The following is a 17,183-nucleotide window of genomic DNA, read 5'->3' as shown; positions in this document are numbered from 1 at the left end:
TATTTACATTGTATTAATTTTGCTTTCTCAAAAAACGACTTGGGAGTTAAAATCCGTCTAATTTTCAGTAGGCAAATGATATTTAACATAAGAATATACATATGCCTTGCAGGTTAGGTGTGTGTCTGAGCTTTTTATGTCTGTTTTCGTCAGTTCAACTTCTTTAAGGTGATATTGGATCAAATTGTGTAAACTTGTTATTAAATCAGTTAATTTTTTTAATGTTTCTAAAAAAAAAATAATGCTGGAGCCCTGGCTGGTGCTCAGTGGTTAGAGCACTGGCCTGCGGACCAAGGAGTTGTGTGCTCGGTTCCAGTCAAGGGCATGTACCTCGGTTGTGATTCGGTCCCGGCCCTGGTCAGGATCCTGCGGGAGGCAACCCGTCGATGTGTCTCTCTCACATAGATGTTTCTCTTTCTCGCTCCCCACTCCCACTGTCTGAAAATAAATGGAAAAATATCCTCGGGTGAGGATTTAAAATAAATGAATAAATAAATAAATAAGCTAGATTTTAAATAGTAACAAATTATTGCCACATTTATTGCAGGTCAAATAGTTATTAAGCACTAGAGGTATAGGAAAGATTTTAAAAAATACTTTTTAAAAAATTATAATTTACATTCAATATTATTTTGTATTAGTTTCAGGTGTATGGCAAAATGGTTACACGGGTAAACACCTAACAAAGTGTTCCCCTCCCTGATAGTTCTAGTATCCACCTGGCACATACATAGTCATTACAATATTATTCACTATATTCCCAATACTGTACTTTACATTCCCATGGCTATCCTATAAATACCAATTTGTACTTCATAATCTCACCAACTTTTTCACCGTCCCTCAAACCTCCCCCCCTCTGGCAATTATCAGTCTATTCTCTGTATCCGTAAGTCTGTTTCAATTTTTATTTTGTTCTTTAGATTTCACATATAAGTGAAATCACATGGTATATGTCCTACTCTGACTAACTTATTTCACTTAGAATAATACTCTCTAGGTCCATCCATGTTGTCTCATTGTCCCAAATAGTAAAATTCCTCCCTCCCTCCTTTCCTCCTTTCCTCCCTCCCTCCTTTCCTTCCTCCCTCCTTTCCTCCCTCCCTCCCTCCCTCCCTCCCTCCCTGCCTTCCTTCCTTCCTTCCTTCCTTCCTTCCTTCCTTCCTTCCTTCCTTCCTTCCTTCCTTCCTTCCTTCCTTCCTTCCTTCCTTCCTTCCTTCCTTCCTTCCTTCCTCACCCAAGGATATTTTTCCATTTATTTTCAGACAGAGTGGGAGGGAGGGAGGGAGGGAGAGAGAAACATCGATGTGAGAGAGACACACCAATTGGTTGCCTCCCACACAACTCAGACCAGGGCCGGTGATGAACCACAACAGAGGTATGTGCCCTTGACCAGAATCGAACCTGTGACTCTTTGGTCCTTGGACTGACACTCAAATCGCTGAGCCAAACCAGCCAGGGTCGAGTTCATTCTTTCTCTATGGCAGAGAAATATTCAATCATATTATGTACCACATCTTTTTTATCCACTTGTCTATTGATGCATAGAAAAGATGGGTTTTTATTTTTATTTTTTTATTTTTATTTATTTATTTATTTTATCCTCACCTGAGGACATTTTTCCATTCTTTGTTCAGGTAGAGTGGGAGGGAGAGAGAGGAACAGAGAGAGAGGAGAGAAACATCGATGTGAAGGGACACATCGAGTGGCTGCCACCCGCACGACCAACCAGGGCCGGGGACAAACTGCAACCGAGGTACGTGCCCTTAGCGAGAACCGAACCCGGGTCTCTCAGGACCGCAGGCCGACGCTCTAACCACTGAGCCAAACCGGCCAGGGCGAAAAGATGGGTTTTTAAAAAAAATCCTCCAATATGAAAAAATTTCAAAATAATTTTACATAAACAATAGCTCAGGCCTCTAGTCTTACTAAGTTTATGTTGTTAATTAGATTATCTGTTCCAACAATGAAGGCGAATCAGTAAATACAAACACATAAATAATTAACCCAGGAGAGAATCATTCCACTCGGCAATCATTGGCTGTCTTTTCACTCCAAGTGCTCTAATTATTCATCATAACCTGCATGTCTTGCTTATTTACACCCTGAACATTGACCCCGGAAGGATGAAAGTAAAATGCTGGCAGCCACGTTATACACCTGACGACTGGAGAGAAGGCCTAAATATTGAGGTATTTCTAATATAGTTGGTATATTCTTTAGAAACAGCTTCAGTATAGGTTAGTATTTTTCCCCAAAATGGTGAAGCTCAAAGAGTCACCGTCCTTTTAACTTTTAAAGCTGTAATGTTCCTCTGCTGCCCCCTCAAGTTTCCCACACTCTTCTCCAGAGACAAAGTTTTAAATAACCAAAAATACACCCAAAACAGAAATAAAGACCATATATAAGGTGCTCATAATGTGAACATCTGGTGGCCTCAATGACTAAAAAACGGTAATATTATCTTCCACGTGTACTTGTTTGGTGGGGTGGCTGTCCACTCCTATTAGCATAACTCAGGGATGATGAATCTTTAAAACGTATAATTAAAAATATATTTTGCATACATTTTAAGGTAAAAGAGCAAAATCTTTTTTCAGCTATCTCATGGTCTTAGGTTTTAAGACATCCAATACATAAATTAGTAACAATACATTCCATTTTTATTATTTTACTGTGTCGACCATCACCTCTCAACTAAATTTTTGTTCTGACAAAAGGAATTTACTATACATTGTAGAATGTTAACTCTCAGGTATTGTAAAGTATTTGTAGACAGTATTATAAACAGGCTCACTATGGTTACCCATGGCATAAGCATCTGTGGGGAAAGAGTGAACCTTGCCGTGCACCCATTATTTCCCAGGCCTTCTGAATTCCTGACATCACTTAATTCTCAGAGCAACCCTACAAAGCAGGTATTTCCCAATTTCCCACCGAGCAAACTGAGGTAGAAAATTCACAATGCCAAGTACATTTCCCAAATCCACACACTTAATAGAGTATATATGTGCAATTCAAACCCAGGTTGGTCTGACTTCGGAGTCTATGCTTTTTCTAGTACATGCTACTCTCCATGTGAAAAAACATGCATGTATTCATTCATTTTTTAATATTCAGTCTTCTATTTCCCACACCCTCTTCCATTCAATTAATTCATTGAGCACTTGCTCCACATGGGCCCTGAAAATAGAGTTAAAAATCTAGTGTGGCCCTGGCTGGTGTGGCTCACTGGTTAGAGTGCTGGCCCTCACACCTAAGGGTCACAGGTTCAATTTCTGGTCGAGGGCACACATGTGGGTTGCAGGTTCGATTCCCAGCCCCAGTCGGTCAGGGTGTGTACAGGAGGCAACCAATTGATGCATGGATGTTTTTTTTCTCTTTCTCTCCCCTTCCTTCCCTCCCTCCCTCCCTCCCTTTCTTTCACTCCTTCTAAAAATCAATGGAAAAAACATCCTTAGGTGAGGATTAACAAATAAATAATAATAAATTTTTTTTTTTTTTAATCCAGTGTGAAGGCAGCTCTAATCCAAGTACCCCAGGCTTACATGTTGTAAAACAACGTGAAAGTATTTAACACTAGGAACTGTGACCTTAATGACTAAGATGATAACTTTTATGTTAAATGTCTTTTACCATAATTTAAAAAATTCAATAAATAAAATAGGACACGGCAAAAAAATAAAATAAAATAAAAAGGTTGTACAGATGTTGGAAGGCTGAAAGAGTGAACAAACAGGATACTTCAATAGTGGTAAATTCATGAAGGGCTATCATGCCTAGGGGTGATGAACTGAGACACAGGTACTCTAATAAGAAGCCACCACCCTCGGGCTGGGGCGATGAAGGGAAGAGCTGGAGCTGCCAGGACCAGAGCTCAGGAGAGGAGCCCCCATATGGCTGGTGCTTGTGTCTGGGCTTGGGGTGCTAATGCTGAGACCTAAAGAAGCTGGAGTTTAAAGTTGTAACTTTTTTCTGCTATTAGGAGCCGGAAACAAAAAGATGTCCCTTCTATCCCCTTCTTATCTCCCACCAGGGCCTCCCATTGAGCGGATCCAAACAGAAGCCAGCTGGCAAGAAAGTCCTGAAAATGCACTTAGCAAAGTGCCAACCCCAATGTCATAGAGCAGAGAAAGGTGAGCTCAGAGCTGAGACTGCAAGCAAATAACCAGCACAACTGGTTACATTTCAATATGGACATGATAGTGTAATAATGTTAAATTTCCTGATAGTGATTATACTGTAAATATATAAGGGAAGATCTTTGTTCTTAAGAGATATATACTGAAATATTAAGGAATGAAGGGTTATGGTCCTGCAACTTGTTGAAGAAGAAATTATTCAAGACACTTGCTGAAGAAGGTAAGGCCGACTTCATTTAAGGGACTGTTTTGTGAGGTGTAGGGAATCCAGCAACAGGGCTTTGTAGTGAGGGAGAGGGATGCTCAACTTCAGGTAAAGGACCAGTGGGAGTGTATAGCCAAGGAGTGGGTGGGACCTGCATGGGAAATTACTGATGTAACATCAGGAGTGAGGAGGGATTCTTGCTGGAGGCAGCCAGGGTGATCAGACAGTATCGACTGCGAAATTGGAAGGTGGGGGGATGAGGAATATTATCAGATAGCCAGGCAGAGACAAACATTGAAATCTGAAAGTCAAGATGAGAAAAAGCTCAGGGGATCCTCATTAGAACTTGATCAAGGAAAGAATCTTGGTCACTCTTGAGGGATTCAGGAGATACAGTAAATATCACAATATATTAAAAGTGATGAATCTGGGTAAAGGATATATGGGACTTCTTTGCACTATTTTTTTGTACTTTCTTGTAAACTGAAAATAATTTTATTTTTTTAAAGTTAAAAAATTTTTTTTCTTTATTGATTTTAGAGAGAGAGAGGAAGGGAGAGAAAGAAAAACACGGATGAGAGAGAACATCGATTGGCCACCTCCTGTATGCCCCCCACTGGGGATCAGGCCCACAACCTGGGCATGTGCCCTGACTGGGAATCAAACTGGCAACCTCTTGGTGCCTGGGTCAGCACTCAACCACTGAACCACACCAGCTGGGCTGGAAAAAATTTTAAAATAAAAAAGTTAAACCTCCTCACAAACCTGCCCAGTTCTGTTGTCTTTGTTTGGTTCATGCCTTCACGTGTCTTGTTGGCTGAGTCACATTCTTGCTGACAGAACCATCATTGCTTTATATTTCTCATAATCAGGTAAAACAAAACTTCTTGACCTTATATGATTGCATTGCAAACCTCGGCCAAGGAAAGTATTTCCTAGACTTCAATCGTGCGTACCATCTGCATGATTTTGTGCCTGTATACATCATATTTTTTTTATTATTATTATCGATTGTTTTTTAGAAAGAGAGGAAAGGAGAGGGAGAGAGAGAATATCGATGAGAGAGAAACATCGATTGGCTGCTTCGCATGCTCCTTACTGGGGATCGAGCCTGCAACCCGGCCATGTGCCCTGACCAGGAATGGAACTGCTGACTTCTCGGTGCCTGGGACAATGCTCAACTAACTGAGCCATACTGGCTGGGCTACATTATATTTTTAAAAAATCAATTCACTGATTTTTTTTTTCAGAAGTGTTTTAAAAGAAATTTTAAATCATTACCACAAATGAAAAACCAGTAGGCAACCACAAAAATATACTAAAACCAGAATATTAATTTTTAAAAAATGTTATTCATTAAAAAAACACATGAAATAAGTGCTTTAAATATATTTTATGAAAACACATACTTAAAAATATGCTCACTAATGAGAATGGAACTGTTTATGCTGATTAATTAAAAGAATATTTAGCCTGATGCCACTCAGTTTAAGATGAAATGGGATTCGAAATCAATGTAATGACCTAGTTATAACATTTTGTCAGTAACCAGTACTGAGCATATCGATTTACATATTGTCATTTAAAGGGCAAAAGATGTTCAACCTCTATCTTTAACAGAGTTGAAGAGTGAGAATTAATTCCTAGCCAAAATGAAGTAATTTTTATTCCAAAAATCCATTTGAATATTTATAATCCTAGAAGAATACATAAGAATAGATAATTTTTCCTTCTGGGAAGGATGTTTTAAAAAAATCCTTTTCAGAAAATTTAGTTATGTTAGAATCCTATTATAAATGTACTGCAAGGACGTCTCAAGCAAGCCAATTTCAAATATGTTTTTCATAGAAGAGGCATTTAGAAGCAAAAAAAAAAAAATTATAGTAAATAATTGTTGACTTTTTTTTAAAAGAATAATTCAAATATCTGGTTAAAAAATTTAGGCTGGGATTACGCGGTGGATGGGAAGTTTCTCAGCAGTTTTTAACCTGACTCATATCTACCAGAGAGACATGTACATATTTTATCAGGAGTGCTAACTTCTTTCTAGAAGAGGTTGTGAATTACATCTAGCAAAAAGCTTCTGTTGAGACCAAGTCTGTGAATTTTTCTTTCACAAGGGGAAGTGGGTGGGGTGGTTGAGGAATATTTGGGGAGAGTTTGATAGATATTTCACTGAGTTTGATATTGAATTTTGAACCAGGTACAGGTAGCCCTTTGTGTAAAAAGTAAGTTAAATAATGAAAAATTAAACCTCAGAAATTGGGTCTCTCCTCAAAATGCCCTCATATTTTGTAACATATGAAAACTGAAGGAAGAGAGCATTTCTTTATTTTTCTTTTTTGGTTGGAATACATTTATTTCATCTGTAAACAAGGTGTTTAATAGTTATGGCATTTTTTAAAATGCATATTAAATCAGATGAGTTAGACTGTATCCCAGATGTAACAAAGTGCAGGGAAAGAAATGGACAAATCAGCAACAAGATTTGTTTTTAAATCTGTACATTATCCACAAAGTCCAAACAATAGAAGCAAATACTAGAATGTCCCTAAAATAGTGCCATTCAAAAGAAACCTTTTATAGGTCAGTTAAAAATCCATCTCACAATAGCAACAGTTCATTTTAACTATAGTATGGTACAGAATACACATGAAAAAAATTCATCACAAGACAGCCAAGTCCACAATAATGTAACTTCATAGAAAAACTTAAACTGCAAATAAAAATTGGTCCTATGATGAACAAATTGGACACACTCCAGATGGTTATGTTGGGACACCTAATGTCCATAATGGCAGCCTTTTACAATTGTACTAAAGAGTAGAGCTGGTGTACAAAGAAAAAGATAGGAACAGAAATGTGAGCTATTGCAATAATGGAATGTCCCTGGGGATTCGATCAGTATGGTTACTGGAGGTCCCGGGAGGAAGAGCCTTTTGCTCTTGTTTTGCAGTTGCACTCTTCATGAGTCCTGTAGACACTGCCCAAAAGTCTTCTACTCAAGTGCAACAGCAATACTACAAGCAAACTACTGCAGCTCCCAAAAGCTCGTCAACAAAAGGGATTAGTAATTGGTTAAACAAACCAGGCACTGCATAAAATAAGATGAAAGCAAACCAAATACCTTATGTGCAAAGGGAGGGGGTGAGAAAAGAGGAGTGAAGGACAGATTCATGCACTTTTCCCTCCCAACCATGTGCTAGGAAAAGGAAGACTAGATGAGCTAAGTAAATGCTCAAAGTGCTGAAAAGACACTGATCAAATTAGAGATTGTACACCGGCACCTTGTTTATATTAACTTATTTTAGTAATCAATATCCATTAATTGCTAAAACAAAGTGATGCCCAACTTGGCATTACCCCTCCCCCCAAATTTCAAGTTATCATGCAAATCATTATTGTGCTGCAATTACATTGCCAGATAAGGGTTGATTACATACAGTGGTTAACATACAAATGATCCATTGGGTAAACAGGAATCATGACATTAGAAAATAGGCAAAGAAAAATTAGCTACCATGTAGTCTGGTAGCACTGTGACCATAACTGGAGTGGTGATGAAGACAGTTGCTAGGTAGATGGGAAGAGGCTACTTATACATCAGATCTCCTCAGGTATAAAGTGAGTTCATGTGCTTACTTGTTCAGTGTGCCTCCGTGGACATCTTCCTTTCCCATGACTATAACCAATGCTCTGCCAGCTCTGCCCATGGCAACGTCATACATCAGCTCCCCACCTTGACTCTTTGTCCGGATGTCCATTGTGCAGTCTCCGTCCACGTACAGACTGTCTCTGATCAATGAGCACTTCTTTGTGCCAAGAGTCAAACTGTTGGTAAAGAAACCTTCCGGGTCTTTTCCTACAATCATGATCTATTTCCACTGGTGTAAAGCTCTGGAAGATGCCCCCGGCCGTGGCTACCCAGACGTATTTGGTGTCAGAGTAGCTGACAATGGCAGCCTTCGCCATGGCACATCAGGTTATCCACGTAGCTCTGCCAACCGGCCATCTTCAAGCCCTGGGCGCTGCAGCGGGGGAGCATTTCTTACTTACCTGTTTACCCTTGCCATCTGATTTGGAAAAATATGCCATGGGTCTTTTCATAAATAATTAAAACATTTCCAGCAGAATGTTCAGATGAGTTCAGAAACAGGAAGCTCAGGTTATCAGTAGGTTCTCTATCTTTAGTGGGTTTTTCAAATGTTTGAACGATTGGGGTTGGTCACCAGGGCCTGGATGTGACCTGTCAGTAACATCCACCCCCTGAGACTCTGGTTACATTATTTCATTAAACTGTCACCAATACTCTCTTCCACACACAAGTCACAGGAAGCCTTTGGAGTATCCAAATGAAACTGCTTAGAAATAATGTAACCTATTCTCAATAGCTCAGATAAAGGCCAAGATGGGACACTTGCAATGAAAACAGGTTGAGGAAAGAAGCAAATGTTTTCTTAGTACAATAAAGCAGGAGTGGAGACAAAAAAAAACAACCCCTTACCTGCAAGTTAAGACAGCAGTTTCCAAAACAGCAGAAAGCCCATGGGTCCAGGATTCCATCATGCGGGAAGGGAGTTGGGGTTGTCAGGGATGGTGACTGGAGTCAAATGCCAGGAGGGAAGCAGGTGCTGCTGGCCATCCCTCCAGCTTTGCAGGCCTTCTGGATGACTTTTTGGAGATGCTCATTGCATTGGCATTGGGTAGCCTGGGGAAGCACTTTACTGCAGGGTGAGTGGGATCCCTGAAGGCCAGCAGAGCCCCTGACTCTCCACCTCTGGGAGGAAGGGGAGAATGACGTGATCCCTATTGTGAATCAGAAATTAGTGTTCTCAAACGCAACCTTCACTATTGCTATCCAGGTCAGCCATAGCACTCTAGAGGAACAACTGCTTATTGCAATTGTAAGGTGTCTAGATTTGTGTCACTTCTTTATACTTTAACTTTTGTTTTGAAACACCAGCCACACAGTATTTAATAAATCTTATTTCCTGTGTTTCTTCCTATTAGACACTCTGCACCTAGTACTTCTTTTTGCTATGTGATTATCTGTTCCCTACCTGAGGTAGACCATGTGTTTTCTTCAGCACTTAACACTCAAGCCATTGTAGTTCTTGTTAAAGAACATTCTTGACTGGATTCTTGTTGATTCACAAGTACTGCATTTTGCATGGAATGTCTAAATCAGTTAAGAGGTGACATATAGGGAAAGATCCAGAATTATCAAGGAATATTTCACAATTCCACTTTGCTGCGTCGACTGGAATTTTAAAAAACAACTTTCGTGATGTTTTACATAAAAACCATATTACACTGCTTTTGGTTTCATTTAAAAATAAATAGAGCTACAATTTATTTTCAAAATGTTGATATTCATTCATTCAAATACATAACAATATAAGTAGTATATAGAATACACCCAAATATTGTCTAGCAAATGGCTGTCAGGATTACAACTCTGTGAAAAAAGGGGCAAGCTTGTCCCAGGATGGTTTTAGAGTTAACCAGCCCCCTTCCCACCCATTCAGTTCAAATGTTAGAAATGAAAATCTGAAACTATTTGCAGGTAATTCACTTTCTTATAAAAAACAGTGGCACTCATACTTTTAGAACCGAGAAAAGGCAAACTGGCAGGTTTTGCTATTACTTGTTTTAGGCAAAGAGGGATTAAGAGGAGCTAAGTGATTTCTATGGGACAAAGCAAAAGCTAGATCATTTGATGCAATACTCGTAGGCAGAATGAAGCAGTACTAATTTAAGTAAAACATTTAGCTAGCTCCTTAGCCTTTCAAGTCACCCAATATCTGTATTTATTCTTAGAACAGGTGCATCAAGAGTAGTTACTTATATATATATACTGATGGTTCTGTTAGTCAAACTACAACTCCAGAATCATAGTAGTTGCTTCCCATTATAGAACTGTCAAATTAGCTTTGACAATTTTACTTTTCAAACGTACAGCATTAAAAAAATACTCCAAATGAGTTATGCTAAAATTTTCTAACACTTGTGCATGTAACTTAATCCTTTGTTATAAAATACCCAGAAAGTTTAAGAGTCACATACATTTTCCCTCCAGACATACCTTGGGTTCATAAATACATCATTACCGGCTGATATGTAGAGCTGCTAAATTTGGTATAAACGGTAAAATCATAAATTGTCATCTTGTGGAGACAAAATGAGGTATTACGTTTCCTCAGCCCTGGCCAGTATCACCGTGGCTCAGTGGTGCTGACCCGGGCACTGAAGGGTCGGATGTTCGATCTCTGGCCCAGTCGGGGAGCATGGCTTTCTCACATCCAATGCTTCTCTCCCTCCAAAATCAATGGGAAAACATATCCTTGGGTGAGGATTAAAAAAGTTTCCCCAGATCATTACTATTACAATTAATTATGAGCCCTGCATTACAGGTCTCAGCACAGTAAAAACTAACACCAACCTTCCCTGATTAATTTATCTCCAATTATTTGTATTTCTATCAAGGAGGATCTCGTCAGTCTGCGATTGATTTATGCCCATTTACTCCTTTCAGGGACCTTAGATCACTTTTACTGGTCCACCTTCTGACTTTCCAATTAATATTTAAACCAAAAGCTAGGTTCTTACCCAGTAAGTGCTTTGCAAACACTAGATTCTCCAAAACAATGTAGCCATTTTCAGACCACACTTCCATCTGAACTTAGGCAAGTGTGCCACATTTTTAAAGTGGAATAATAATGGAAAACAAACTGAAATTGCTCCAGTTGACTGGCTTTCCAAACTCTATTCTATGTAAAAAAGCAGAAAAGGGTTTTCTTGACACACTTACTCCAACAGGAATATAGGGTATACAGACACAGACAATATGGTGATTACAAGAGGGAAAGGGAGGTGAGGAGGTTGGGGGAGATAGATGAGGGTATAGGGGGGATAGTGATGGAAGAAAACATGACTTTGTGAACACACAATACAATATTATACTCTTGCACACCTGAAACCTATATAATTTTATTAACCAATGTCACCCCAATAAATTCAATAAAAAACCAAAATTAAAACAAAAAATACAGGGTATAAAGTAGCTCCAAATACTACCACACACACATTGCAAAAGTCAAATGGGTACCCAATAAAAGCAATGATTGTGATGGTGAAGTCATTCGACATGCTCTGCTAGACACTGAAGCTTCCGGGCCACAGTGTGCTAAAAACTGGAAGTACATTTGGAGGTATCTGCTACCAAGTGAACCATCTTAATATAATCCGCTGTACTTTCTATTCCATTTCAGATTTAGTTTTAATAAAGTAATGCAAATCATTTAAAGAAAAGACCTTTAATTCTGATCTAAGCATAAAATGCATTTATATATCACGGGTAAATTTAGTACAAACTATAAAAATGTTAACACTGACGTTTCAACAGAAATCTATTAAGATCCTTTAGAAAAATTAAAGAAAACAACAAGTCATTTACTGCTGTGAGGTTAATACATAAAAAAAAAAAAAAAAAAAAAAACATTCAACACATTTCACTGAATTTATCTGAAAATAATTTTAGTCATAATATTTCTCATAAAATTAAGTTTAAAAGTTGTGTGTGGCTCTATAGCAATTACAATTTGCAATGAAAATACTAAACCAAATATTTTTATCTAATCAGAACAATCCTAGTTTTAAAAGGTCACCAATTGTGAACAGAGTAGGTGTATTATAACTTAGCTTAAATTAAAGTGGAAGATGGTAAAAACTAGATCTTTTCAAGTTTGAATCGCACAAGAAAAATATCGGGAAAAAAATACGTTCAGAGCCATAGTTATTACTTTAAAAAATATTCTTATATTAAAAACAAATGAACCAAAGCCAGACAGTATGGAATCTGTACACAAACTCCTTGTATTTCAATGTTGTTTATTGAGGAGTGAACGAGAGACTACTGCCAGACATGCCAACGACACTTCACATTCAAGGGCTGGAAGCTGGAAAGCTTTCCGAACTGAGTCACCACATAAGCCTTTTGGGAAAAAGAACCAAAAGTGACATCAAATATGACATCTTCATGCTTGTTTTTGTCTTCAGCTTTTTGCCCCAATTTTTGGATCTACTAAGTTTGCTGGGTAGGCTTCTTTCTACCCTACAAAAAGACTCACACTCCAATTAATAGAATTACCACTAGGTGTATAGCAATTTGTTTTAACACACATCTAGGCTGAGTAACAGATCTTAAAGCTGTTTGTCTTAAATTTCCTTGTCTAATGAGGAGATGAGTTTAATTTCCCTTTCACCTTCAGATGGGTGGGCTGTATCAATAGAAAAATACTCTTCAGTGCTACCGTAGGGCTTACGGGGACTTCTTCAGTGGTATGATGGAAATCCATCTGAACACCATTCTGAAACCCAGTGCTTTTCTTCCTCTGTTGTGGCTTTGCAGAAGAATGGCCTACACACAACTCTACTGCTCTCTTTTGCTCAAAAACAAAACAAAGAAACCTAAACAAAAGGGCAAACGTTTATTTGGAGTCAGTTTCAGTTTTCTGGTGGTGCTCTTAAGGCCCTTCAGGCAGAGTTCAGAAGCTCCTGGATGGCTGCCTGATGCTCAGGACTGAGGTGTGCTATGCATTCAGTCCACAATCCTCCAGAAGTCTAGGGAAAAACAGTTTCACAGATTTAGGATCGTTGCAATGGTCATTTGGAAATATTTTAATAATCATCATTTGGTAGACGGTAATGCCAAAGTATTTCCTTCCAAGTAGATTATTTTGATGAGTATCACTATAAAAGCAAGAAATCTATTCATGTCTTTATAGTTCATTGCATTTATAGTTAAGTTTTCTTCATATTTGCATGGATAAAGCTACACTGGATAGATGACACATTCAAGTAACCAACACACATGAATTTAGGGAGTAAAAATAATTTACAAACATAGTGCTTCAGCACTATAGACACACATCCTGTGATTTATTAGGAAACCAGGTGCATATTCTTAATAGATATGCAGACAAATTTATACATTATGAGCATGTGCTAAGCACCAACTGAAAGGTTAGAAATGTCTCCAATGTAAGACAAAGGTTTTAGTTCTAATATATAATGAGAACACAGAGATAAATATAATCTATTTGAGGCGTGGAGACAATAAAAATAAAATTTCCTTAGTTCATTAGATTCCTATGTCCTTCTTCTAATAAAGAACACGAACCCCTCCCCCACACTAAAAACCCCCAAACTATTTTATTTCCCCTTCCGTAGTTTAACCAAATCAGCTTACCTGTACTTGTCGAACTACATTAGCCAGACGTTTGGCACAAGGATCTTCATGTTTAATTGCCTCATGCATTTCTCCTTCTGCAATTATACTGAATATTTTGGGCAGATTGGTATTGTTGGGGCCAAGAACGATTGGGTGATTACTGACAAAAGAGAAGAAAACCATTATAAATGAAAATTATAAGAAGAAAATCAATCACTCAAGCACTCATACTTGACTATACCCTCCCTCCAAGAATAAAGTGTTTTCTGTCAATCCTCACCTGAGAATATTTTTCAAGAGTAGAAGGGTGGGAAGGGAGAGAAGGAGAGGGAGAGAGAGAGACATCAATTGTTTGCCTCCCACAGGGCTGGGGTATCGAACCTGCAACCCAGGTACGTGCCCTTAACTGGTAATTTGAACCTGTGACACTTCAGTGTGTGGGCCAAAAATGAACTGTTATAAGGTTCTTATAAAATAATTATGCATTCACTAAAATCAACTACCTTTTTTAATTCAGTAGGAGGAAAACCAGCTAATTTTACTAATTAGCTCTTTAGTTTCTTTGCATGTAAATTATAAAAAATACTTGGCTTATATCTCAGGACTCTTTTAACAGCTAAAATATAGAAAGCTCTAAAAAATAATATGACATTAAAAAACAACTCCAAAACAAGATATTAACAAGAACAGCAGCTTCTTAATACAAATTTCATTTACATACTACAAAATGATTTCTAAAATAAAATTAAAGTTCAAAATGATGGATGGGTACTTTAAGAATAAGCCAAGAACTAAACTCCAGAGCAGTCATTTCCAAGGGAGATGATCAAACAGTACGGTGGAGAACTGACATTTCAGAGGCAGACGCAGGTAAGGAACATGTTACATGCGCCAGGATGGCTGTTACATTCCTTAATGATGATCTCAGTTGCTAGACTCAAATACAATTATTTGTGTGAATGTGAACTTACAGGCATGAAGGAATATGCCCACTGGCCCATTTCTACAAACTCCAAGAGATGAGTTGTTGTAAGCCCTTGGATTTATTCATGAACAAAAAGCAGTAATTAATAGTGACAGAGCCCAGATCTGACTAATATTTAGGGGAACTTGGACTTAGAAAACCAGACCACCAGAGAACACACCTTTGATTTAATAGCTTCTATAAGCCTTCAGGCTGTTGGAATTCTTATATTTATTCATGGGCACAAAATAATATTAATAATGCCAAGACCCAGGGCCAGATCTTGACTGCCCCTCTGGCATACGTCCCCATACCACTGATTCTTAAACCCAGAATTTCAAAGGGCAAAATAATGGTACTAACAATGTACTTCAATCTCATTCTACTAATAAATTATATCATGTCAACTATACCTCAGTAAAATGAAAATTTAAAAATAGCTAAAGCCAAATAAACAAACAAACAAACAAATAAATAAATAAAGGTGGGAGATAGAACATTAGAAGGTAACTTTCTTAAAACATCATATTCTATAACACCTCATCTGTTAAATTTAATTCCACAAAGAATAATCCAAATCAGATTACGAGGCAACCTTAGCTGTGATATACTTTGTTAATATGATTAACAAAGACAGCATTATTACAAACCTGTAAGACCAGAGGGCACTGTTTTATGTGAAGGGAAAAGAATTAAGGTCTATCTGTCTTTTCTTACCTTTCAATCAGATCACACAGATAACTAAAAGTCTGAACAGCTTCTTCTTTGTCTTCATGTAGTGGAAGCCACGACAACCAGTGCGGCAGGACTTCTTCAACGTTCACACAGTCAGGTTTGAACTTCATAATTTTCCCTACTGCTGAGATGCAGTTCTCCGTAGCATTGACATTTTCTTTGGTCTTAGAATCAACAGACTGAATAACTCTTACCAGCAGTGGAAGTGCTTCTAAAATAAGCATTTGAAAAAGGCCAGTTAAAAACCTCACATTTTCATGCAAATAAACATAAGTATTTCTTTTGTCTCTGGTCCAGTTACTGGTCAAAGTGAAGAAATGTTCAAGTGTAACGAATGTTTTGTCATCTTGGCTACAGACACAGTAATGAAAGGGAGATTGTCTCAGCAGAATCAGGTGCACCAGCATTCCACTAACTTAGAGACCACAAGAAGTTATGAGCCTCCTGATTTACACTCCTGGTCACCTCAGGGTAGTTAAGTTTTTAAAAAGCTGCCTTAGCTATCTTTCTGTGCCAAACTTACAGAAACCTTCAGTAAGTTTTAAAAAGTCCTGAAAGTGATGTCAGAGGGATGGTAGTGTGAGAGGGTTCCTTGGCCTCTCCCCGTGAAACTTGATCAAGTTGATCAACTATAACTGAACAAAGGATTCCCTGCTTAAGAGAAGCATGCCTAAGAGAGCTGTGCATTGAAGCATCTAAAGGCAGGCAAACTGGAACAAATGGGGAGGCAAGAAGGGAGAGCTCAGCCTGGAGAGGGAAGGAAGCTGGTGGAAGCAGGCGCTTCCTTTGGCTGGGAAGAACAGAGCCTCAGTGAGCACTCTAGCAGGGCGAGTGGTGTGAACGGTGGCTGAGCCAGCTGAGAGACTGGGGCAAGGATACAGCGCAGGGGTTTTACTGTTGCTGTCCACTGTTGGATGGTTGGTGTTTCAGACAAAGAAAAAGATCCAGAGCCCTGACATCCCTTGGACTCCCCAAACTTGCTTCCTGTTGCCCTTGCAACAGAATTGCTATTTCCCTTTTTGACTGATCCCTAGTTGAGGTGTGTTGGGGGACCACATGAAGGTCTGGAGTTGCCATTACTGAGAGGGCAAAAGAACCCCCCATCCCCAAGCAGTGGGGCCCTACTGTCTGACAGCAGTTGCAGAGGTCAGCTGTGAGATTTACAGAGGTAAAAATCTTGTGATTCAGCACCACCTACTAGAAAATAGTAGAAAGACGTCTTCAGAGAAAGCTGCTAGAGAAAAGCCAATAATACATAGATGCCTAGACAGTGGAGACCGGCAAATACCATGACTAACCACAGCAGCGAGGAAGCTCTGAAAGAAAATGAAAAATCTCTAGAAAGCAAACTGGAACACATGAAAATATGTGATACAAATAAGAGAATTTAAGAATGCAGTTCTGAAAACACTCAAATAGATGCAAGAATATACAATCTAATGCACTCAGAAAACAAACTAACAAAACAAGGCCTTTACCAAAGAGATTGAAACTTTAAAAAAGAAACAGAAATCCAGAAAATGAAGCATTCAATTAAGGAGATTAGGAGTGTAGGAAACAGAGCCTACCAGATGGATGAAAGAATTAGTAACATCAAAGACAGGAATCTAGAAATGATGCAGAGGGAAGGAGAGAAACACCTAAGCATTTAAAAAAAAGAAAAAGTCTGTAAGAATGGGCTCCATCAGAAAAAGCAATATAAGAATAGGCATACCAGAAAAAGGAGAAGGAACAGAGAGTCTATTCAAACAGTGGGCGAAAAAACAAAAAAAAACAAACCCAAAACAGTGGATGAGAACCTCCCAAAACTATGAAAAGAACCAGATCCTCAAACCCAAGAAGCAAAAACACCTAGTTACCTCAATCCAAAGAGGTCCTCTCCAAAGCACATTGTATTAAAACTGT

General features: G+C 38.5%; 1 protein-coding gene and 1 pseudogene across 3 annotated transcripts in view; both read right to left on the bottom strand.

Annotated features, from left to right (window-relative positions):
- Positions 1–7,943: 7,943 nt before the first annotated feature.
- LOC118622207 lies at positions 7,944–8,359 on the bottom strand (annotated as a pseudogene).
- Positions 8,360–12,220: 3,861 nt separating this feature from the next.
- The window catches only part of IPO5 (importin 5), a 49,692-nt gene continuing 44,729 nt past the window's right edge, over positions 12,221–17,183 (bottom strand). For all 3 annotated transcript variants that reach the window (XM_036249950.1, XM_036249952.1, XM_036249951.1), the window contains 3 exons: positions 15,261–15,489; positions 13,598–13,739; positions 12,221–12,969 (listed from right to left, as the gene is read on the bottom strand). In XM_036249950.1, coding sequence (XP_036105843.1) covers positions 12,883–12,969; positions 13,598–13,739; positions 15,261–15,489 — 458 coding nt within the window. In that variant the 3' untranslated portion in view covers positions 12,221–12,882. The remainder of the gene's footprint in view (positions 12,970–13,597; positions 13,740–15,260; positions 15,490–17,183) is intronic.

Source organism: Molossus molossus, unplaced genomic scaffold (genome assembly GCF_014108415.1).
Source record: "Molossus molossus isolate mMolMol1 unplaced genomic scaffold, mMolMol1.p scaffold_m16_p_9, whole genome shotgun sequence".
NCBI lineage: Eukaryota > Metazoa > Chordata > Mammalia > Chiroptera > Molossidae > Molossus > Molossus molossus.
This window is presented reverse-complemented; position numbering and strand designations above follow the sequence as displayed.